Source organism: Scyliorhinus canicula, chromosome 11 (assembly GCF_902713615.1).
Source record: "Scyliorhinus canicula chromosome 11, sScyCan1.1, whole genome shotgun sequence".
Taxonomy (NCBI): Eukaryota; Metazoa; Chordata; class Chondrichthyes; order Carcharhiniformes; family Scyliorhinidae; genus Scyliorhinus; species Scyliorhinus canicula.
In genome coordinates this window covers 117,681-142,494 of record NC_052156.1, presented here as the reverse complement: position 1 = coordinate 142,494, position 24,814 = coordinate 117,681, and the positions used below count along the sequence as shown (strand labels likewise).

The 24,814-nt window shown below is 44.7% G+C and overlaps 1 protein-coding gene across 1 annotated transcript in view; it reads right to left on the bottom strand.

Moving 5' to 3' along the window:
• LOC119973697 (store-operated calcium entry regulator STIMATE-like) overlaps nt 1-24,814 on the bottom strand; it is a 194,117-nt gene that overhangs the window by 117,212 nt on the left and 52,091 nt on the right. The window contains exon 4 of the mRNA XM_038812072.1: nt 24,276-24,397. Within this exon, the coding sequence (XP_038668000.1) occupies nt 24,276-24,397 (122 nt within the window). The remainder of the gene's footprint in view (nt 1-24,275; nt 24,398-24,814) is intronic.

Genomic DNA, 24,814 nt, shown 5'->3' with positions numbered 1-24,814 from the left:
GATGGAGAGGTTTAAGGCAGGTGAAAATGTGGCCATCAAAATGATTAAGTGAAATGCACAAGAGGCCAGAATTGGAAGAGTGCAGACTTTTAAAAATTATTTCATAGGATGTGCGAGACCAGTATTTATTGCCCATCCCTAATTGTCCTCGAGAAGGTGGTAGGGAGTTTCCTTCATTAGAATTTCTATTAATAATCTGACAGCAAATTTGAGATAGGATTAACAGGGGTTTGTTTATTTTCATGCACTCAAAACACAAGAGGAAGGTTGCAGTGTTTCAGTATGCTTCACCTGGTGCCTGTGTCTATGTGCTCACATTGTGTATTTATGTTTGCTCTATGTATATTCTTTTCATGTGACAATAAACAAATCCAATCCAATCCAATGTGCTGTTTGGTCAGACATCAGTGATGACACCTCTTGATGGACTTGGCTGGTGGCCAATGAGCTGTTTTTCAATTGCCAGGCCTGAGCTGATATTCAATTCTCATTGGTGCTAACCATTCTGAAATGTTCCTTCCTCTGTGTTTTGCTTTTAGTTTCATTTTCAACAGAAGCTGGAGGGTCACAGCTCTGAATTCTCTCTCATCTGCTCTTTTGAAGGTCCAGAGTAAAGATCTTTCTGTCTGCATAGCCAGTTTGAGCTACAAAAAAAAAATAATCCAGCCCAGCACTTGCTACAGATAGGGTCAGTTGTTTAAAAACCCTTTTGACATCTCGTGTGGGGAAGTCGGCTCTTATCTCAGAAGGGCTGTGAGACATTCTGGTGGAGTTGGACATAAATAAGAATTACACAGGTCTGAGGCTGTTCTTTTGGAGTGAAAGCACAGGTTAATAAAAGTTAAAGTGACTCCCCAGAGGGAATCCTACAGCCTGGGAGTTCTGACTGAATGCTGCTGGCAGAAGATCCTTGTTAGCAATCCAACCGCTGGTTTCAATCACTCCCCATCCTGGAAGGACAACCTGTTTTTACAACGTCTTCAACATCCGAAGCAAGGCTATTCGTCTTCGATTTCATATTATAATTTCTGTATTTTTACCTCTCCCCTTCCAGGTGTGTGTTTGTCTTGTGTATGTTTGGGTAGAGGGTTTGATGGTAAAGGTGTGGGGGTGGGGGAGAGCAGTAGATTAGCTAGCCATTATTCCAAGTATTGCACGTCTTATCTCTATTTTTGTTATAAAGAGTTGTTGTGTTTCACTTACAAATCTGGTGCCTGTAGTCATTGGAGCAGTCAAGGGCCAAAGATCTCAGAAACTTTATAAGAATTATTGGTTAATTCACTTGTCCGGGGTCTGTGGGGCTGGAATCAACCGCACAATAACCCAGGGTGGCATAACATTAATTCAGGGCTTGTCCGGGATCTGAAACGTTAAATGGCAAATTTGGATTAAATTAAAAAGAGACACCAGATTTGTAGTAATAAAACAGGACGGCTCTGGAAGCTAAGCATTTTCTTCAGGTGGAAGAATTATCTCTGGTTTATTTGGAGGGGCTACGCAAAGATCCGCTAATCGAATTGGCAGGGAAATTAAGACTGGCTGACCGGTTAAAGCTAAGAAGTTGGAGGGACTTGAAGCGATTGCTAAACATTTAAATTTGATGGAGGTTCAAGGCGCTTAGGGGGGCTGACAAAATAGTGTAGCATCAGGCACGTCTTCTGGTGGAGAAGTTGAGCTGGAGAGAGTTTGGTTGCAGTTAGGACATGAAAGGGAATAAACGAATACAGATAGAAATGCAGCAAAAACAATAGGAAATGGGAGAGACTTCCAGCTTAGGGTACTGAAATAGGTGGGAAGCTGCCAGAAGGTAATAATAATTGGAATCTTTATTTATGTCACAAGTAGGCTTACATTAACAGTGAAATGAAGTTAATGTGAAAATCCCCGAGACAGTTTAAGAGAGATGCGCGGGGTAACTTTTTCACGCAGAGAGTGGTGGGTGCCTGGAATGCGTTGCCAGAGGACGTGGTGGACGCAGGCACATTAGCAACATTTAATTAGTATCTAGATGGGTACATAAATAGGGAGGAAATAGACGGATACAGACCAAGTACGGGCAGAAGGTTTTTTTTTTTAAAAGTTAGGGCATCATGATCGGCACAGGCGTGGAGGGCCGAAGGGCCTGTTCCTGTGCTGTTCTTTGTTATAGTCGCCATACTCCAGCGCCTGTTCGGGTACACAAAGGGAGAATTCAGAATGTCCAATTCATCTAAGTGCATGTCTTTCGAGACTTGTGGGAGGAAACCAGAGCACCCAAAGGAAACACATGCAGACACGGGGAGAGCTTGCAAACTGCACAGACAGTGACTCAAGCAGGATTCAATCCTGGGACCCTGGCGCTGTGAAGCAACAGTGCTAACCACTCTGCTACCGTGCTGCGTAAAGGAGAGCTTAGTCCTCGAACGGAACTCAGTGGTGATATCTTTAAATTCATACATGCTCTCCCAAAATTTGAAGCGAAGGAAGTTTTTAAAAAGTGTCTTTTTTACAGGAATTCCCCCTTTCTTTAATAGTGGGGATTATATTTGCCACCTTTGAATCAGCAGGATTCATTTCACAGTCCATGGAATTTTGAAATAGGACAACCATTGCATCAATAATCTCTGCTATCAGCCTGGAAATGTTGTTTTATGAATGACGATCACTCACAATATTGTCCATCAGGAATAAGAGGCATTTATTAACGTTCCCGGCAAGAGATAAATAAAACTAAAAGCCCACAGATTTACAGGTGACAATGTGAAATTGGCCAGTAATTGATTGGAAGGTAAGAAATAAAGAGCTGAGATAAAGGAAGTGTTTAGCTGGATTGGCCATGCTAAATTGTCCCCTGGTGTCCAACAATTTGGTGGGGTTGCGGGAATAGGGTGAGGGAGTGGGCATAAGTAGAGTGCTCTTTCGGAGGGTAGAGACTCAATGAGCCGAATGGCTTCCTTCTGCACTGTAGGGATTCTATGATTCTCTAACTGGTATAAGGCCATAAGGCGTAGGAGCAGAAGTAGGCCATTTGGCCCATCGAACCTACTCCACCATTCAATAAGACCATGACTGATGTCACATGATGATCCTCAACTCCACTTTCCCATTTTATGTGTATATCTTTCGATTCCCTTACTGATTACTCAACATGCTTAATGACCCAGCCTCTCTAACTCTCCGCGGTAAAGATTTCCACAAATTCACTATCCTCCAAGAAGAAATTCCCCCTCATCTCTTAAATGGGTGACCCTTATACGCTGAGATAATGCCATATGGTCCGAGACTCTCTCAAAGGGGAAACAAGCTCCCAGCATCTACCCTGCCAAGCTCCTGTGAATCCTGGTAGAAGTGCCTCTCATTCTTCTAAATTCTAATGACTACAGGCCCAACCTACATAACCTCTACTCATAAAATAATCCTTCCATACCCAGGTTCAACATTCTCTGGACGGCCTCCAATGCCAGTATATCTTTCCTTAGATAAGGAGACCAAAATTGTTCACAGTATTCCAGATGTGGTCTAACTCGTGCCTTGTAGTTTTAGCAGGACTTCCCGATTTTTATACTCCAATCCCTTTGAAATAAAAGCCAACATTCCATTTGCCTTCCTTGCTGCCCGCTGAACTTGCATGCTAATTTTTTGTGATATAGGCATGAGGACCCCTAAATCCCTCTGAGCTGATAGTTTCTCCATTTAAATAATGTTCAGCTCCTTTATTTTTGCTGTCAAAGTGCATAACTTCACATTTTCCAACATAATATTCCATCTGCCAAGTTTTGGTGCAATGTGACAAGTGGTGCTTCCCAGGGAGCTGTTCTAGAGACTCAGTTTTTCATCCTATCATCAATGACTTACGTAATATTTTAATAAAGTGACACATAGATTGCAGAAAGTAAAAGTTCATAGTAAAGGGGTTAACACATTGGCATGAAAACATGATTGGCTGGCTAACAGGAAGCAGAGTAGGCATAAATGGGTCCAGCACAGTAGCACAGTGGTTAGCATTGTTGCTTCACAGCGTCAGGTTCGATTGTCTATGTGGAGTCTGCACGTTCTCCCTGTGTCTGCGTGGGTTTCCTCCGGGTGCTCTGGTTTCCTCCCACAAAAATCCCGAAAGAAGTGCTGTTAGGTAATTTGGACATTCTGAATTCTCCCTCTATGCCCCCGAACAGGCACCGGAATGTGGCGACTAGAATCTTTTCACAGTAACTTCATTGCAGTGTTTTTTTTTAAATTTAGTATACCCAATTTTTTTTCCAATTAAAGGACAATTTAGCATGGCCAATCCACCTAGCCTACACATCTTTGGGTTGTGGGGGTGAAACTCACGCAAACATGGGGAGAATGTGCAAACTCCACACGGACAGTGACCCAGAGCAGGGATCGAACCTGGGACGTCAGCGCTGTGAGGCAGCAGTGATACCCACTGCGCCACCATGCTGCCCCCTCGCAGTGTTAATGTAAGCCTGCTTGTGACAATAAAATTATTATTATTATTTTCTGGTTGGAAAGGCGTAACGAATGATGTACACAGGGACCAGTGCTGGGACCCCAAATGTTTACAATTTATATCAATGACTTGGAGGAAGGGATTGACGGGAGGTTACCAAATCTGATGACACAAAAGTAGGTAGGAAAATAAGTTCTGAATATAAAATAAAGAGATTACATGAAGGTATAGATAGGTTGAGTGGGCAAAGATCTGGCAAATGGAGTATAATGTAGGAAAATATGAAATTGTGGCAGGAATAAAAAAAGAAACATCTAAATATGAGAGATTTCAGATCTCTAACGTGCAAAGGGATGTCTGGGACATGAATTGTAAATGGCTGCTGTGCAGGTAAAGTACGTACTTCGGAAAGCTATCATTTATGTGAGGGGAATTGAACATAAGAACATAAGAACTAGGAGCAGGAGTAGGCCATCTGGCCCCTCGAGCCTGCTCCGCCATTCAATTAGATCATGGCTGATCTTTTGTGGACTCAGCTCCACTTTCCGGCCCGAACACCATAACCCTTAATCCCTTTATTCTTCAAAAAACTATCTATCTTTACCTTAAAAACATGTAATGAAGGAGCCTCAACTGCTTCACTGGGCAAGGAATTCCATAGATTCACAACCCTTTGGGTGAAGAAGTTCCTCCTAAACTCAGTCCTAAATCTACTTCCCCTTATTTTGAGGCTATGCCCCCTAGTTCTGCTGTCACCCGCCAGTGGAAACAACCTGAATAGGGGGTTATGCTTCAGTTGTAAAGGGCACTAGTGAGTTCACATTTGGTGATAGTGGACAATACTGGTTTCCTTATTTAACAAAAGATGTAAATGTGTTGGAAGCAGTTCAGAGAAGGTTTATCAGAATAATATGTGGAATGGATGGATTGTCTTATGAGGAAAGGTTGGACTGGCTAGGCTTGTATCCGCTGGAGTTTAGAAGAGGAAGGGGAAACTTGATTGAAACATATAATCTCCTGAGGGATCTTGACAGATTGAATGTGGAGATGATGTTTCCTCCTGTGGATTAATCTAGAACAAGGGGGGTCACTGCTTAAAAATAGGGGCCACCCATTTAAAACACATGTGGAGATGCCGGCATTGGACTGGGGTGGGCACAGTAAGAAGTTTTACAACACCAGGTTAAAGTCAAACAGGTTTGTTTAGAATCACTAGCTTTTGGAGCTCAGCTCCTTCATCAGGTGTGTTTAAAACTGAGATGAGGCAAAGTTTTTTCACTGAAGAGAGTGATGAATATTTGGAACTCTCTTCATGAAAAGATGGTGGAAGGAGTCTTTGTATATTTTTAGGACAGAAGTGGATAGATTTTTGGTAAGAGAGTGAGTGATAGGTTATCAGGGGTAGGCGGGATGCAAATTTGAGATTACTAGCAAATCAACCATGATTTTGTTAATAGGTGGAGCAGGCTCGAGGGGCTGAATGGCCTACTCCTGCTCCTTGTTCATATGTAAGGTTTATAGTGTTGTACATCCAAGTTTGCAGATGACAAAGTTGGAAGGGCAATACATTTGGGCAAGCAAGAAAGTGGAACCTATTGGACAAGTTTATCAAAGTGTCAGCACAAGCACAATGGATGGGATGGCCTCCTGTTCTGTACAATTCTACTCCCATTGCTCTGCACTTTCTTCATTACTCTTACATTTTTCTTTTCCACTCTTTGCAATAATTCTAATTGCCCTGCATTTCCTCCTGTAGCAGGAACACAGACCATAGAAACAGTTCTTAAATCCCCTTCTTTCATCTGAAAGATATTCATCACACCAATCAATTTCTGATCATTAAGATTTCCTGTTATAACTTTTTGTTAAAAGATACCTCTTGAATTTATCGACAACGGTGATGCTCATTATCCTTGGTACTGTTAGTTATTTATAATAGGCAGCGCGGTGGCGCAGTGGGTTAGCCCTGCATCCTCACGGCGCTGAGGTCCCAGGTTCTGGGTCACTGACCGTGTGGAGTTTGCACATTCTCCCCATGTTTGCATGGGTTTCACCCCAACAACCCAAAGATATGCAGGCTAGGTGGATTGGCCATGCTAAATTGCCCCTTAATTGGAAAAAATTAATTTGGTCCTCTAACTTTATATTAAAAAAAGTTATTTACAATATTCACCCAGCAAGATTACTGATCACTTGCAATTCTTTATTGTAACCAAAAGGTTCTGTTTGCACCACTCTGCTCGTTAAATAAATCCATTAGTAACAATATGTATTAGTATCACAACTGATCGTTCTCTGAACCTCAAGATTTTATACCAAAATATATTGGAAATCTTGACCCAATCAATGAGGAGTTCCTTATTTGTCTTTCCTGCTTTCCAAGCATTAACTTACCGACACTTTAGTTTGGATTTCTTAGTGTGTTCATTGCCTGTTCTCCCCCATAAATGCTTTTTTTAAAGAAATCCCAGCTTGATCCATCCATCTCCTCCTCTCTACTCATATCAGAGAAATTTCAAATAGAGCCCAAACATTCCTTCATCTTACCTGGTATTGCGAATCTCCTTATGAAAATATCAATCTTAGTTTGGTTTAAATGTCTGCTAGATTCAAAACATTGATGTGATCAAAGATGAAAATAATGGCAATATTGGAACAAGCATTTACCACTGGACATTGGGGGATAACATTTGATTGTTTTAAAACGCTTCATTACATGAAAAGTGCTTTCAGGCATCAAGTGCTATATAAATACAAACTTGGCCACCTGCAAAGGACCATGGGAATTGTGGTCAATTTGGGACACAGACAGGTACACAGCCTCTGTGTATTGTGCAAAGAAACCAGACTTGGCTGAAACTTGCATCCATTGAGAATTAATTACCATTTTCCCCCAAGACATTAGCATTCGCACTAAGGACCATCAACGATAGCAGATTAACCCCCCCCCCCTATTTGGAAAGGCCTATGTGCCTGGTAAAATGATAGCTAGGACCCGCCCAGCCATCGAGGTATCTGCCCCCTAATTGGCTGAGATCGATGAGGGTGATCGAAAACCCTATCGATCCGTTGGACCTGGAGTAAGGACCGCCCAAAAGGGCGCAAAAGAGACAAAGGATAAAAAGCCCTGCGCACTAGAGATCGGTCTCTTTTGGGACCGGCCTGTGCGCGGCCAACTGTAGCAGAACAACCAAGTTCAAGGACCCGCGACCATTTCCTGAAGGACGAGCCCAGCTGAGACGAACCCAACAACTTCCAACTGACCACGTGGACCCAGATAAAGGCCTTATCTCGCACAGTGCCGGTCACTCGAAGTCAAGTAAAGATTATCTTAGTTGTTAGGTGTAGTTTAGTACGGAGATGCGTGTATTATTGCATAGAGATGCAAATCTTGTATTATTAATAAACTGTGTTTTTGAGCTAAGATACTGGTTGTGTAGTCATTTGGTCAATACAAGAAACTGCTTGTGGTTCACGCAAAGGGTAAAAAGGCAACACTTTCAAATAAAGATTCAGGAAGACAAAACTCCTTGAACAATCTGCCTCATCGAAAAACTTGGTTCTGCTTTGTTATTAAATCTGTCACACACAAATTTCTATTAATTAGTGACTGTTATTTTCCAGGAACACCTCAACTGCTTGAAATAGATCTGACTTGTGTCACCATATATGGATGCAACTGAATCCTCAGCATGTCCATTTCAAGATTTGCCTTCTAAGCAACTGACAAGGAATGATTCAGTTCAAACCATAAAGAAGTTTGCAGCATGTACTAGTGTGCATCAGAGGAGTCCGCAGGGTGCAATATTTCCTTGGTCCAGTATAGCACAATAACCAGGCATGTGCACAGTGCACATTGAAGGAAATGGATGTTTCAAGTGGTTGATAGACTGCCAAATGCTTTGTCCGGGAGGTACATTGTTAGAAAAGTAGAAAATCAAAGTTAAAGGAGAAGGTCGGAGTGCAGGTTATTGATGCAGACTTTTAACTAATTGAAGAGTCCCAAGACCTCAGGAGAAGTTAGTAAAGTTTCCAGAACGTGTAATAGAACAGAACGTATGGAAAGCGGCAGGAATCTAACTTCAGGCACAGTAGATAAGGGGACAACTATGAGAAACAGGACTGAGGGTGTGGTACCTAAATGCAAGCAGTGTACGAAACAAGATAAAAGAGATTGCAGCGCACATTGAAATTGATATTGACGGGTACACTGTTATGGGCATCACACAGATGTGGCTGCAAGGGGATAAGAGCTGGGATCTAATTATCCAAGGAAATGTGTCCCATTGAAAGGATAGGCAGATGTGGCGGGGTTGCTGGTTAGTAATAAATAAAATTAAATCTATAGCAAGAGGCAACATGGAGTCAGAAGGCATAGAATCTCTGTGGGTAAAGTTGAGAAATCGCAAAGGAAAAAAGACCCTGATGGGAGTTATGGACAAGCCCCCTAGCAGTAGTCAGGATGTGGGGCTGAAAATAATTCAGGAGATAGGAACGGCAATATTACAATAATCATGGGAGACTTCAATATGCAGGTGGACTGGGAAAATTAAGTTGGTAGCGGATCCCAAGAAAAGGAATTTGTGGAATGTCTTCAAGATGGGTTTTTGGAGCAGCTTGCGACAGAGTCCACTAGGGAACAGGCAATTCTGGATTTGATATGTCGGACAAGGCTCCCATCTGCAACAACCATAGGTTCACACCAGCACTGACTGACGCCACCTTCAAAAGGTGGAGGCAGGACGGGGGGACACTGACAGTCAAGGACCTATACACGGACGACAGGATCGCAACACTGGACGAACTGACAGAGAAATTTCAGCTAGCTGGGGGGAACGAGCTACGGTACCTGCAGCTCAAAAACTTCCTACGAAAGGAGACAAGGACATACCCACAACCGCCACGACGGACACTACTGGAAGACCTACTGGACGCAAATATCCTACAGAAAGGGAACTGTAGTGACATGTATGACCGACTGGTAGATAGGGACGACACCGTACTGGACGCAACAAGAAGGAAATGGGAGGACGACCTGGGGATGGAGATAGGGTGGGGACTCTGGAGCGAAGCACTGCATAGGGTCAACTCCACCTCCACGTGCGCAAGGCTCAGCCTGACGCAACTAAAAGTGGTACATAGAGCCCACTTAACGAGAAACCGTATGAGTAGGTTCTTCCCGGAGGTGGAGGACAAATGTGAGCGGTGCCAGAGAGGCCCGGCCAACCACGCCCACATGTTCTGGTCTTGCCCCAGACTTGTGGAGTACTGGACAGCCTTCTTCGAGGCTATGTCCAAAGTGGTGGGGGTGAGGGTGGAGCCATGCCCGATAGTGGCGGTCTTCGGGGTTTCAGACCAGCCAGATCTATTCCTGGGGAGGAGGGCGGACGCCCTTGCCTTTGCCTCCCTGATTGCCCGCCGTAGAATCCTGTTTGGCTGGCGGTCAGCAGCACCACCCAGAGCTGCAGACTGGCTGTCCGACCTCTCGGAATCTCTCCAAATGGAGAAAATCAAATTCGCCATCCGAGGGTCGGACGACGGCTTCCACAGAACGTGGGAGCCATTCATGCAACTGTTCCGGGACCTGTTTGTGGCCAACGTACAGGAGGAAGAATAGTCGGGTGGCCAAGAAACAGGGGAAAATGGACGGGAATCGGGGGAAGGTAGCCGGGGGGAGGGGGGGGGGGGGGGGGGGGGGGGGGGCTACGGGCTCGGTATGGGGGTTTGATGGCAAGCCAAGGCCCAAAACCCAAACTATAAATAAATGCCTATAAACATGTGCCTCGGCCATATTGGGGAATGTAAAATATGTATGCTGGCTAAAGGGGGCGGCCACAATTATTGTTATGAAGATGCTTACATGTAAATATTCATGTTAAATTTTTGTGTTTTCCTTTTTTTTTTTCTCTCTCTCTCTAATAACTTGTAATTTGTCATATATAAAATATGAAAACTCAATAAAAAAAACATTAAAAAAAAAAATTCTGGATTTGATGTGTAATGAGGCAAACTTGATTAGGGAACTCAAAATGGGCAGCACGGTAGCAGAGTGGTTTGCACTGTTGGTTGTTAGGTGAATTGGACATTCTGAATTCTCCCTCTATGTACCCGAACAGGCGCCGGAATGCGGCGACTAGGGACTTTGCACAGTAACATCATTACAGTATTAATCTAAGCCTACTTGTGACACTAATAAAGATTATTTACCCTACAGTTTGAGAGGAAGAGGCTGGAATCGGATATAATGGTATTACAACGGAATAAAGGTAACTACAAAGATATGAGGGAGGAGTTGGCCAGAGTTGATTTGAAGAGAATCATAGAATTTACAGTGCAGAAGGAGGTCATTTAGCCCATCGAGTCTGCACTGGCTCTTGGAAAGAGCACCTCACCCAAACCCACGCCTCCTCCCTATGCCCGTAACCCAGCAACCCCACCTAACCTTTTTGGACACAAAGGGCAATTTATCATGGCCAGTCCACCTAGCCTGCACATCTTTGGACTGTGGGAGGAAACCGGAGCACCTGCAGGAAACCCACGCAGATACGGGGAGAACGTGCAGACTCCGCACAGACAGTGACCCAGCCGCGAATCGAACCTGGGACCCTGGAGCTGTGAAGCATCTGTGCTACCCAAGAGGAGCCTAGGGAAGATGATGGAACAGCAATGGCAACCGTTTTGGGGGTTATTTGGAAGGCACAACAGAAATTCATCCCAAAGAAGAGGAAACATGCTAAAGGAGGACGAGGCCACTAAGGCTGACAAGGGAAGTCAAGGGCAGCATTAAATCAAAAGAAAAGAGTACAATGTGACGAGGATTAGTGGGAAGCCAGAAAATTGGGAAGCCTTTAAAAGCAAGCAGAGGACAATGGAAAAATCAATAAAGGGGGAGAAGATGAAATATGAATGTAAGATAACTATTAAAAAAAAGATTGCAAGAGTTTTTTCAATATATAAAAGGTAAGAGAGAAATGAGAAAGGAGATTGGACCACTGGAAAATTAGGCTGGAGAAGTAATAATAGGGAACAAAGAAATGGCAGAACAACCGAATAGGTACTTTGCATCCAAAGAGAAAATGCTGGAAAATCTCAGCAGGTCTGGCAGGATCTGTAGGGAGAGAAAATAGCTAACATTTCGAGTCCAGATGACCCTTTGTCAAAGCTGGTAATTTGCAACTGTCTTCACAATGGAAGATACCAGTGGCATACCATCACTTCAAGAGAGTCAGGTGGCAGAGATGAACATTGAGGCCATCACTCAGGGGAAGGTGCTGGGGAAGCTGAAAGGTCTGAAGATGAATAAATCAACTGGAAACAATGGACTACACACCAAGGTTCTAAAGGCGAAAACGGAAGAGATTGTGGAGGCATTGAAGGGAGGTAGACAGAAGATAGGAAATTATATGCCAGCTAGTCGGACTTCAGTCGCTGGTAAGATTTTAGAGTTCATTATTAAGGATGAGGTTGTGGACTACTTGAAGTGCATGGTAAAATAGGGCTGAGTCAGCATAGCTTTATTAAGGCGAGGTCATGCTTGAATTCTTCTAGAGTTCTTTGAGGAGGGATCTAATTGAAACGTACAAAATACGGAGAGGCCTAGATGTTTCCACTGGTAGGAGAGACTTGAACCCGAGGGCACAGCCTCAGACTGAAGGGACAATCCTTTAAAACTGAAATGAGGTGGAATTTCTTCAGCCAGAGGGTGGTGAATCTGTGAAATTCATTGCCGCAGAAGGTTGTGGAGGAAAAGAACAAAGAAAAGTACAGCACAGGAACAGGCCCTTCGGCCCTCCAAGCCTGCACAGATCAGGATGCCCGAACTAAAAATAAAATCTTCTGCCCTTATCGGTCCGTATCTTTCTATTTCCTCCCTATCCATGTACCAATCCAGGTGCCTCTTAAACATTGCTAATGTGCCTGCTTCCACCACATTCTCTGGCAGCTCATACCAGGCACCCACCACTCTGAAACACGTACCCCGTACATCTCCCTTAAACTTTCCCCCTCTCACCGTGAACCTGTACCACCTTGTAATCGACACTTCAACTCTTGCAAAAAGCCTCTCTCTATCCAGCCTGTCTATGCCTCTCATCATTTTGTAGACGTAGGATAGAGATAAATAGGTCCTTGTTTTATAAGGGGGATCAGGGTTATGGGCAGAAGGCAGGAGAATTGGGATGAGAAACATATCAGCCACGTACAAGTACTGGGCAGGCTAGGAGAGTGGGCAAAGAAGTGACAGATGGAATACAATGTAGAAATGTGTGAGGTTATGCACTTGGGAAGCATAGAGGCATAGACTATTTTCTAAATAGGAAAAGGCTTCGGAAATCAGAAGCACAAAGAGACTTAGGAGTCCTAGTTCAGGATTAACATGCAGGTTCAGTCGGCAGTTAGGAAGGCAAAGGCAATGTGCTGGTCTTGGAAAGGGCCCAGAAGAGCTTCACAAGAATGATCCTTGGAATGAAGGTCTTGTCATATGAGGAGCAGTTGAGGACTCTGGGTCTCCACTCAATGGGAGTTTAGAAAGATGAGAGTGATGTCATTGAAACTCACAGAATACAGAGGATGTTTCCACCAACAGGAGAAACTAGAAGCTGAGGGCACAGAAGGCAAGAGAGTGGGGATGAGAAACATATCAGCCATGATTGAATTGTGGAGCAGACTTGATGGGCCAAATGGCCTAATTCTGCTCCTATAGCTTATGGGATGGTATTGATGTTGCGTCAGCTGCTTCCTTCCAATCAAGAATTCCATCTTACTGCTGGTTTAAGTCAGTCCTTTTGTATCGCAGCACACAGCCGTTCTTTGAAATTAGGCAGAATCTGTTCAGCACTTTACTCCAAGTACCTTCACAAACTCATGGCAGGCATGTTCATCAGTTGTATTTAGACTTCCGGTGGTGGCATGTAGGTGGAAGTCGCATGTCGGGTGGCTCCTGCTCAATGCTCTGGTTATTGGAGTATAATGCCCGGTTCCAGGAGTAATTTCTGGATAAGATTTCAGGAAGACATAGGGAAGGAGGGGAATGTAGAAAACCCAGAAAGAAAAACACGGGAAGGGGATGAGCGGAGCTGCGGCGTCGAGTTAACGGGTCAGCCTGGCAGCAGGAAAGATGGCGGAGGCTGGGTCATGGGTGGGGCATGCTCTTCACTCGAGAGACTTGACCAAGGTGATGGCCGGAAAGTTTGAGAGGCAGTTTGGTAAACACATGGAGGTGACACGCAAGGAGATGATGGCAGCGATGAAGGAGCTGGTGGAGGAGGCAATGGCCCCGGTGAAGACAGTGGTGTTGAATACATCAGTTGAGGTACGGGAGCAAGGAGAGAAGCTGAAGGGTGTGGAGAAAGCTCTGTCGCAGTACCGTGACCAGTTCACCTTGATGGGTGGGGAGCTGTGGAGGGTGTTAGAGACCAACAAAGGACTGAGAGTCAAGATGGACGTCATGGAGAACAGGTTGAGGCGGCAGAAGTTGAGAATTGTGGGTTTGCCGGAGGGCCCGATGCCAACTGAGTACTTCGTGAAGAGGTTGTTGGAGTTGTTGGAGGAGGGATAGAACCCTCCCGGCACGAGCTGGACTGGGCTCATCGGTCGGGCAGGCCCAAGCCGAAGACAAGAGTTTACCAAGGGCGGTCATAATTTGATTCCACAAATTCCATGTCAAGGAGGAGGACCTGAGTTGGGCAAAACAAAGGTGTGAGGTGCAGTGGGAAAGAGTTGGTATTCATATATATCAGGGCTTAACTGTGGAGCTGGCGAGAAGGTGGGCGGCCTTTGGTCGGGTGAAGGCAGCACTCTTCAGTAATGGTGTGAGGTTCGGCGTGGACTACCCAGCGAAGTTGAGGGTGACCTATACCTGGAGAGACTTCTACTTCAAGATGGTAGAGTTTGTGAAGGCTGAAGGACTGGGGATAAAATGAGAAATGGGACTGCGGTTTGGCTCTGGACTGAAGGAAGGGGGATGAATTGCCGTGTAAAGCGTTATCTCTTGTTTCTTATTTCAGGATGTTTATTTGTTTTTATCTGTGGGGTGGGGGGGGAGCAGTTGGGGGTTTAGCTTTTGCAATGCTCGATGGGGATGTACCTTCCGCTATGGGTTACAGTGGCTGTGAGAATATTGGGCTTTGGGATAATGCCGTTTTTTTCACACTGGTTATGTTTGAGAATCTTTGTTTCTCAGGGATTGGGTCATGGGGAGGGAATTGTGAGGAGGAATTTTTTGAGAAGGTGACCAAATAGGTGGATGAGGGTAAAGCGGTTGATGTGGTGTATATGGATTTCAGTAAGGCGTTCGATAAGGTTCCACACGGTAGGCTATTGCAGAAAATAAGGACGTATGGGACTGAAGGTGATTTAGCGGTTTGGAACAGTAATTGGCTAGCTGAAAGAAGACAGAGGGTGGTGGTTGATGGCAAATGTTCATCCTGGAGTTCGGTTACTAGTGGTGTACCGCAAGGATCTGTTTTGGGGCCACTGCTGTTTGTCATTTTTATAAATGACCTGGAAGAGGGTGTAGAAGGATGGGTTAGTAAATTTGCAGATGACACGAAGGTCGGTGAAGTTGTGGATAGTGCTGAAGGATGTTATAGGATACAGAGGGACATAGATAAGCTGCAGAGCTGGGCTGAGAGGTGGCAGATGGAGTTTAATGCGGAAAAGTGTGAGGTGGTTCACTTTGGAAGGAGTGACAGGAATGCAGAGTACTGGGCTAATGGCAAGATTCTTGGTAGTGTAGATGAACAGAGAGATCTCGGCATCCAGGTACATAAATCCCTGAATGTTGCCACCCAGGTTAATAGGGCTGTTAAGAAGGCATATGGTGTGCTAGCCTTTATCAGTAGGGGGATTGAGTTTCGGAGCCACAAAGGTCATGCTGCAGCTGTACATACCTCTGGTGCGGCCACTCCTGGAGTACTGCGTGCAGTTCTGGTCACCACATTATAGGAAGGATGTGGAAGCTTTGGAAAGGGTTCAGAGGAGATTTACTAGGATGTTGCCTGGTATGGAGGGAAGGTCTTATGAGGAAAGGCTCAGGGACTTGAGGTTGTTTTCGTTAGAGAGGAGAAGGCTGAGAGGTGACTTAATAGAGACATATAAGATAGTCAGAGGGTTAGATAGGGTGGACAGTGAGAGTCTCTTTCCTCGGATGGTGATGACCAACACGAGGGGACATAGCTTTAAATTGAGGGGTAGTAGAGATAGGACAGATGTCAGAGGCAGTTTCTTTACTCAGAGAGTAGTAGGGGTGTGGAACGCCCTGCCTGCAACAGTAGTAGACTCGCCAACTTTAAGGGCATTTAAGTGGTCGCTGGATAGACATATGGATGAAAATGGAATAGTGTAGGTCAGATAGGCTTCAGATGGTTTCACAGGTCGGCGCAATATCGAGGGCTAAAGGGCCCGTACTGCGCTGTAATGTTCTATGTTCTATGAGGGGGGACCTGGGCAGGGGCCTCCACACTAGGAAGCAAAGGCTGGCTAGTGAACGGGAGTATGGTGGGGGCCACAGTAATCGGAACCTGGTCAAAGAGGTTTTGATCAGCCTGGGAGATGTGAAACTGGGATTGATACTGGGAGAGGTGTTTTTACGAAGAAGTGGATGGGGAGGGGGGGGTTCTGAGAGGAGGGGTTCGACTGCAACAAAGAGATGGGGCGGGTCAGGCCCAGAGGGCAAGACCAGGAGTTATGATGATGGCAGATAGGACGAAGGGGGCCGAGAGACCCCAGTCAGAATAGTAACGTGGAACGTGAGGGGGCTATGTGGAACCAGTGAAGAGGTCTTGATTTTTGATTTGATTTGATTTATTGTCACATGTACCAAAGTACAGTGAAAAGTATTTCTCTGCGGCCGAGGAACGTACACAGTACGTACATAGTAGACACAAGAATAATCAACAGGGAACAAGGTCGAGGGTATCTGCACATTTAAAGAGTGCAGGAGACCATCTGAGGGCGAAAGATCAGGTGAAGTTCAACGAGGGTTGGGTGAGTCAGGTTTTCCCACTCTCTGTTCGATAACAGGGCTGAGGGGTTGGCGGTATTGGTAGGCGAGAGGATGAGGTTTCAGATGGAGAAGATGGTGGCGGGCAAGGGGGCAGATACGTGATTGTGATAGGGGCATTAGAGGGGGAGGTTGGTGGCACTGGTGAGCGTATATGGCACCAACTGTGATGATGCAGGGTTTGCGAAGAGGGTGCTGGGGGTTATTCCGAATTTGGATAACCACGGGGCGGGGCGGGTGGGGCAACGCGCTGGTTGGGTTCATGAGAGAGTTGGGAAGGAGTGGACCCGTGGAGGTTCCTGCACCCGAGTCCATTTTTTGCCCCCGGTCCATAAAACGTACTCGAGAATAGACTTTTTCATGGTGGGGAAGGCTTATTAGCCGAGGTCAGAGGGTCGGAGTATGCAACGATATTGATTTCGGAACATGCGTTGCATTGGGTGGATGTGGTTCTGGAGGACGGGATGACTGAGAGGCCGGGGTGGAGAATGGGTTGTTAGGCGACCGGAGTTTTTGCAATAAGTTTGGGAATGTGATTGAACAATATGTGGGGTTTAATTGCACTGGGGAAGTTTCGCAGTCGGTGGTTTGGGAGGCTTGGAAGGCAGTAGTAAGGGGGGAGGTGATCTCGTTTCAGGCTAAGGTGGACAAGGAAGGGAGAGAGTAACACCAAAAATTGATAGAGGAAATGCTCACGGTGGATAGGAGGTCTGCGGGGGACCTAGGATCAAACCCATGATTCGCACACAGCGGCTTTAGCACCAACATCGCTTCCACCCTAAAATGCCCCCTCAGCTGATTCAATATCTTCACCGTGGACTGCACCAGTCCTATTATTACCACTGGGTTCCCTGAATACCTACTCGGAGCCATTGGCAAAGCTGCCGTCACCATAGCCCTCAAACTAGACCCCTTGCAAGATTCATCCTCCATCCTAACCCACTCTACCCCTTCTCCTTCCCACCACCGCTGCACCTAGTCCATATTTTGGCCAATAATAATGAAGCAATTTTGGCAATGCCAACCCCCCCTGCTGCCTCTGCAGCAGGGTCCTCCCCACCCTCGGCACCTTCCCCGCCCATACAAAGTCAGAGATGATTGTGTCCACTTTCCGAAAAAAGGCCTTTGGTATAAAGATCGGGAGAGCCTGAGAGATTAGAACAAAGAACATTACAGCGTAATACAGGCCCTTTGGCCCTCGATGTTGCGGCTACCTGTGAAACCACTCTAAAGCCCATCAACACTATTCCCTTATCATCCATATGTTTATCCAATGACCATTTAAATGCCCTTAGTGTTGGCGAGTCCACTACTGTTGCGAGCAGGGTATTCCATGCCCTTACTAGAGAGAGCGGACAGATAGAACATCGAACATTACAGCGCAGTACGGGCCCTTGGGCCCTCGATGTTGCGCCGACCTGTGAAACCATCTGAAGCCTATCTGACCTACACTATTCCATTTTCATCCATATGTCTATCCAGTGACCACTTAAATGCCCTTAAAGTTGGCGAGTCTACTACTGTTGCAGGCAGGGCGTTCCACACCCCTACTACTCTCCGAGTAAAGAATCTACCTCTGACATCTGCCTGATATCTACCACCCCTCAATTTAAAGCTATGTCCCCTCGTGCTAGACATCACCAACCGAGGAAAAAGGCTATCACTGTCCACCCTATCTAATCCTCTGATCATCTTGTATGCCTCAATTAAGTCACCTCTTAACCTTCTTCTCTCTAACGAAAACAGCCTTAATTCTAAGTCCCTCAGCCTTTCCTCATAAGATCTTCCCTCCATACCAGGTAACATTCTGGTAAATCTCCTCTGCACCCTTTCCAATGCTTCCACATCCTTCCTATAATGCGGCGACCAGAACTGCACGCAATACTCCAAATGCGGCCGCACCAGAGTTTTGTACAGCTGCAACATGACCTCATGGCTCCGAAACTCAATCCCTCTACCAATAAAAGCTAATACACCGTACTCCTTCTTAACAACCCTCTCAACTTGAGTGGCAACTTTCAGGGATCTATGTACATGGAAACCGAGATCTTTCTGCTCATCAACACTACCAAGAATCTTACGATTAGCCCAGTACTGACTTCCTGTTATTCCTTCCAATATGAATCACCTCACACTTTTCTGCATTAAACTCCATTTGCCACCTCTCAGCCCAGCTCTGCAGCTTATCTATGTCCCTATGTAACTTGTAACATCCTTCCGCACTGTCCACAACTCCACCGACTATAGTGTCATCTGCAAATTTACTCACCCATCCTTCTCCGCCCTCCTCCAGGTCATTTATAAAAATGACAAACAGCAGTGGCCCCAAAACAGATCCTTGTGGTACACCACTAGTAACTGGACTCCAGTCTGAACATTTCCCATCAACCACCACCCTTTGTCTTCTTCCAGCTAGCCACCTTCTGATCCAAACTGCTAAATCACCCTGAATCCCATGCCTCTGTATTTTCTGCAATAGCCTACCATGGGGAACCTTATCAAACGTTTTACTGAAATCCATATACACCACATCAATTGCTTCACCCTCATCCACCTGTTTGGTCAAATTCTATTCCATCTCTAATCAAATTATTCCTTTCCAGATGATTATACATCCTATCTCTTATAAACCTTTCCAAGGCTTAGCCCACAACAGAAGTAAGGCTCACTGGTCTATAGTTACCGGGGTTGTCTCTACTCCCTTCTTGAACAACGGGACAACATTTGCTATCCGCCAGTCTTCTGGAACTATTCCTGTAGACAAAGATGACTTAAAGATCAAAGCCAAAGGCTCAGCAATCTCCTCCCTAGCTTCCCAGAGAATCCTAGGATAAATCCCATCTAGCCCAGGAGACTTATCTATTTTCACACTTTCCAGAATTGCTAACATCTCCTCCTTATGAACCTCAAGCCCTTCTAGTCTAGTAGCCTGTATCTCAGCATTCTCCTCGACAACATTGTCTTTTTCCTGTGTGAATACTGACAAAAAAATATTCATTTAGCCCCTCTCCTATCTCCTCGGATTCCACGCACAACTTCCCACTACTGTACTTGACTGGCCCTACTCTTACCCTAGTCATTCTTTTATTCCTGACATATCTATAGAAAGCTTTAGGGTTATCCTTGATCCTACCTGTCAAAGACTTCTCATGTCCCCTTCTGGCTCTTCTTAGCTCTCGCTTTAGGTCCTTCCTGGCTAACTTGTAACTCTCGAGTGCCCTAACTGAACCTTCATGTCACATCTTTACATAAGCCTCCTTCTTCCTCTTGATAAGTGTTTCAACTACTTTAGTAAACCACGGTTCCCTCGCTCAACCACTTCCTCACTGCCTGGCAGGTACATACTTATAAGAACATAAGAACTAGGAGCAGGAGTAGGCCATCTTGTCCCTCGAACCTGCTCCGCCATTCAAGGAGATCATGGCTGATCTTTTGTGGACTTTATAGTCCAATGGGTAGCGTGGGGCACCGTATTAATCAGAATATGAAGAACATAGAACATACAGGACAGAAGGAGGCCATTCGGCCCATCGAGTCTGCACCGACCCACTTAAGCCAAACCCCATAACCCAATAACCCCATAAGAACTAGGAGCAGGAGTAGGCCATCTTGTCCCTCGAACCTGCTCCGCCATTCAAGGAGATCATGGCTGATCTTTTGTGGACTCAGTTCCACTTTCCTGCCTGAACACCATAACCCTTAATCCCTTTATACTTCAAAAAAACTATCAATCTTTATCTTAAAAACATTTAATGAAGGAGCCTCAACTGCTTCACTGGGCAAGGAATTCCATAGATTTACAACCCTTTGGGTTAAGAAGTTCCTCCTAAACTCAGTCCTAAATCTACTTCCCCTTATTTTGAGGCTATGCCCCCTAGTTCTGCTTTCACCCGCCAGTGGAAACAACCTGCCCGCATCTATCCTATCTATTCCCTTCATAATTTTAAATGTTTCGATAAGATCCCCCCCATCCTTCTAAATTCCAACGAGTACAGTCCCAGTCTACTCAACCTCTCCTCGTAATCCAACCCCTTCAGCTCTGGGATTAACCTCGTGAATCTCCTCTGCACACCCTCCAGTGCCAGTACGTCCTTTCTCAAGTAAGGAGACCAAAACTGAACACAATACTCCAGGTGTGGCCTCACTAACACCTTATACAATTGCAGCATAACCTCCCTAGTCTTAAACTCCATCCCTCTAGCAATAAAGGACAAAATTCCATTTGCCTTCTTAATCACCTGTTGCACCTGTAAACCAACTTTCTGTGACTCATGCACTAGCACACCCAGGTCTCTCTGCACAGCAGCATGCTTTAATATTTTATTGTTTAAATAATAATCCCGTTTGCTGTTATTCCTACCAAAATGGATAACCTCACATTTGTCAACATTGTATTCCATTTGCCAGACCCTAGCCCATTCACTTAACCTATCCAAATCCCTCTGCAGACTTCCAGTATCCTCTGCACTTTTCGTTTTACCACTCATCTTGGTGTCATCTGCAAACTTGGACACATTGCCCTTGGTCCCCAACTCCAAATCATCTATGTAAATTGTGAAAAATTGTGGGCCCAACACGGATCCCTGAGGGACACCACTATCTACTGATCGCCAACCAGAGAAGCACCCATTAATCCCCATTCTTTGCTTTCTATTAATTAACCAATCCTCTATCCATGCTACTACTTTACCCTTAATGCCATGCATCTTTTTCTTATGCAGCAGCCTTTTGTGTGGCACCTTGTCAAAAGCTTTCTGGAAATCCAGATATACCACATCCATTGGCTCCCCGTTATCCACTGCACTGGTATTGTCCTCAAAAAATTCCACTAAATTAGTTAGACACGACCTGCCCTTTATGAACCCATGCTGCGTCTGCCCAATGGGACAATTTCTATCCAGATGCCTCGCTATTTCTTCCTTGATGATAGATTCCAGCATCTTCCCTACTACCGACGTTAAGCTCACTGGCCTATAATTTCCTGCTCTCTGCCTACCTCCTTTTTTAAACAGCGGTGTCACGTTTGCTAATTTCCAATCCACCGGGACCACCCCAGAGTCTAGTGAATTTTGGTAAATCATCCCTAGTGCATCTGCAATTTCCTTAGCCATCTCTTTTAGCACTCTGGGATGCATTCCATCAGGGCCAGGAGACTTGTCTACCTTTAGCTTGCCCATCACTACCTCCTTAGTGATAACAATCCTCTCAAGGTCATCACCTGTCATCACCTCATTTCTATCAGTCATTGGCATGTTATTTGTGTCTCCCACTGTGAAGACCGACCCAAAAAACCTGTTCAGTTCCTCAGCCATTTCCTCATCTCCCATTATTAAAACTCCCTTCTCATCCTCTAAAGGACCAATATTTACCTTAGCCACTCTTTTTTGCTTTATATATTTGTAAAAACTTTTGCTGTCTGCTTTTATATTCTGAGCAAGTTTACTCTCATACTCTATCGTACTCTTCTTTATAGTTTTTTTAGTAGCTTTCTGTTGCCCCTTAAATATTTCCCAGTCCTCTAGTCTCCCACTAATCTTTGCCACTTTGTATGCTCTTTCCTTCAATTTGATACTCTCCCTTATTTCCTTAGATATCCACGGTCGATTTTCCCTCTTTCTACTGTCTTTCCTTTTTGTGGGTATAAACCTTTGCTGAGCACTGTGAAAAATCACTTGGAAGGTTCTCCACTGTTCCTCAACTGTTCCACCATAAAGTCTTTGCTCCCAGTCTACCTTAGCTAGTTCTTCTCTCATCCCATTGTAATCTCCTTTGTTTAAACACAAAACACTAGTATTTGATTTTACCTTCTCATCCTCCATCTGTATTTTAAATTCCACCATATTGTGATCGCTCCTTCCGAGAGGATCCCTAACTATGAGATCATGAATCAATCCTGTCTCATTACACAGGACAAGATCTAGGACCGCTTGTTCCCTCGTAGGTTCCATTACATACTGTTCTAGGAAACTATCGCGGATACATTCTATAAACTCCTCCTCAAGGTTGCCTTGACCGACCCGGTTAAACCAATCGACATGTAGATTAAAATCCCCCATGATAACTGCTGTACCATTTCTACATGCATCAGTTATCTCTTTGTTTATTGCCTGCCCCACCATAACGTTACTATTTGGTGGCCGATAGACTACTCCTATCAGTGACTTTTTCGCCTTACTATTCCTGATTTCCACCCAAATGGATTCAACCTTATCCTCCATAGCACCGATATCATCCCTAACTATTGCCCGGATCTCATCCTTAAATAACAGAGCTACACAACCTCCCTTACCATCCACTCTGTCCTTCCGAATAGTTTGATACTCTCGGATATTTAACTCCCAGTCGTGACCATCCTTTAACCATGTTTCAGTAATGGCCACTAAATCATAGTCATTCACGATGATTTGCGCCATCAACTCATTGACTTTATTCCGAATACTATGAGCATTCAGGTAAAGTACACTTATGTTGGTTTTTTTTTACCTCTGTTTTGAATCTTAACATCTCCAGTTTTACTCCTTTTAGTATTACTGGGCCTATTCACTGAGCTCCCCTCAGTCACTGTACCTTGTACTGTCGCCCTTTTTGATTTTTGACTATGTCTTCTCTGTCTTGCACTTTCCCCCTTACTTCCTTTTGCTTCTGTCCCTGGTTTTACTACCTTCCAACTTCCTGCATCGGTTCCCATCCCATCTTATCAAGGACACGCAGTAGCTGTTTCTTGAACAAGCTCCACATTTCCATTGTGCCCATCCCCTGCAGTTTCCCTTCCCATCCAATGCATCCCAAGTCTTGCCTCATCACATCATAATTGCCTTTCCCCCAGATATAACTCTTGCCCTGTGGTATATACCTATCCCTTTCCATCACTAAAGTAAACGTTATCGAATTGTGGTCACTATCACCAAAGTGCTCACCAACCTCCAAATCTAACACCTGTCCTGGTTCATTACCCAGTACCAAATCCAATATGGCCTTGCCTCTCGTTGGCCCATCTACATACTGTGGACAAAAACAGACCCATCTAAAGTACTCGAACTATAGCGTTTCCAGTCAATATTTGGAAAGTTAAAGTCCCCCATAACAACTACCCTATTACTTTCACTCCTACCCAGAATCATCTTTGAAATCCTTTCCTCTACATCTCCGGAACTTTTCGGAGGCCTATAGAAAATCCCTAACGGTGACCTCTCCTTTCCTGTTTCTAACCTCAGCCCATACTACCTCAGTAGACTAGTCCTCATCAAACGTCCTTTCTGCCACCGTAATACTGCTCTTGACTAACAATGCCACCCCTCCCCCTCTTTTACCACCTTCCCTGAGCTTACTGAAATATCTAAATCCCGGCACCTGCAACAACCATTCCTGTCCCTGCTCTATCCAAGAAACTCGGCAGAATATTCATTTTCACTACTTGGACCTCCCAGCCAACGTTAAGTTTGTTTATTATGCACTTTCGGGAGCCGGTTGCCATTGAATGCTAAGGTTGGGGGGGGGGGGGGGGGATTGGAGTTACATTGTTTGTGTCTGTCTCTATTTTATGAGTCTAAGTTTAGGTTTAGGCTGTTGGGGTTCTTCTGCTGTTGTTTTCTTTTTTACGTATGCTGAAAATGATGAAAATATAGTGAATAAAACTATTTTTAAAAAATATTTAGACCAATGATATTTAATAATGTATGACGCTTTGAACAATATCGCTGAGCGATCACACTCTGCACCAAGCAGCTGCTTCCTATTTTGTCTCACATGCAGTAAAGGTACAAAATTCCCAGACTCTTGTCTTCAGGGGAATAAAAAGATTAAGAGTCAGAAAGATAAAAACAAAAGGAATTAATGTTGCCTCACCATACTCGCCGAAACGAAGAGACTCCCAATGTCGCCATTCTACAAGGACACCCACAATTCGCACTCCAGCGTAAATCAGAAGCATCCCCAGAGTGGCATCCAGCAAGAAATTAACCAGATACCTGAAACAGGAAAAAAAAATGTCAATTGTGAAATGTGTTATATTACTCTTTGGTAATATATCGTTACTCTTTGCTTCGCAATCCAGAATGGTCTGATGGTGTGATTATAAATAAATCACCAATCTCTAACTTAAAGCAAAACTGATTGATTGAATAATGATTAATTAATATTGAGTTCACACACTCCACAGAACTATAAATAGTAATCAAGTAAGATATATTGAAGCAACAACAAATTTAAACTACACGTGCTGCTTCTACCTATTCTTAACTATGCTGTGATCTATCTCTCTTACACTCTACTGTCTAGAATCTCCTGGTTAGAAGTACCCAAGATCCCCAGAGTTCATAGATTTATAGTGGGAACCAGTGGTGCCCTCTAGTGGTTGTGTTACACGGAGATGTAATAATTAACTC